Below are 530 nucleotides of genomic sequence, written 5' to 3' on the forward strand. Positions count from 1 at the left end.
ATTCCTGCTTCACCAATACGTGGTGGCACTTGGCCAGTTTCCAAGAAGCCACACAGTGATAGGAATCTGGAATTTTTGTTTTCTCATTGCTCTATCATATCTATAATTTTATGTAGCAGCTTGAGGTCTTTAAATACTACCTATCAATGTATTTATCTTGAGGATGAACGCTAGAGACTGGTTCTAGGATCACAGTAAAAACACCTCTGTGAGCATCCACCCATCTGGTACCTGGTAGAAGAACGTCAGGTGCAATGTATGAGTAGTTAGCTGGTGGTGGATCCAACATTGCAGGTAGACTAAACTCCCCTGATTGTAGGTGTCCATCTCTCAAGAGTGGCAACCACTAAATATAAGAAAACACCAATAGTTGTTCCCAGTCAAAAATTATTATAATTTGACTGTCTTTGTATCTAATAATTACCGTATACGCAACAGCAGTCTCAACATTTGGTTGTTCCGCCTTCTTTTGACAACTAATGTGATAAAATGTGAATAGCAGATGATGTTTAGCACTCAAGTCAGCAGGA

The 530-nt window shown here is 39.6% G+C and overlaps 1 protein-coding gene across 1 annotated transcript in view; it reads right to left on the reverse strand.

Annotated features, from left to right (window-relative positions):
- Window positions 1–530, reverse strand: part of Zir (dedicator of cytokinesis) — an 8,376-nt gene that overhangs the window by 4,496 nt on the left and 3,350 nt on the right. Inside the window, exons 10-12 of the mRNA XM_017910318.1 lie at window positions 425–530; window positions 141–346; window positions 2–66 (exon numbers count right to left, since the gene is read on the reverse strand). Coding sequence (XP_017765807.1) covers window positions 2–66; window positions 141–346; window positions 425–530 — 377 coding nt within the window. The remainder of the gene's footprint in view (window position 1; window positions 67–140; window positions 347–424) is intronic.

Source organism: Eufriesea mexicana, unplaced genomic scaffold, assembly GCF_001483705.2.
Source record: "Eufriesea mexicana isolate 0111107269 unplaced genomic scaffold, ASM148370v2 scaffold113, whole genome shotgun sequence".
Classification (NCBI taxonomy): Eukaryota; Metazoa; Arthropoda; class Insecta; order Hymenoptera; family Apidae; genus Eufriesea; species Eufriesea mexicana.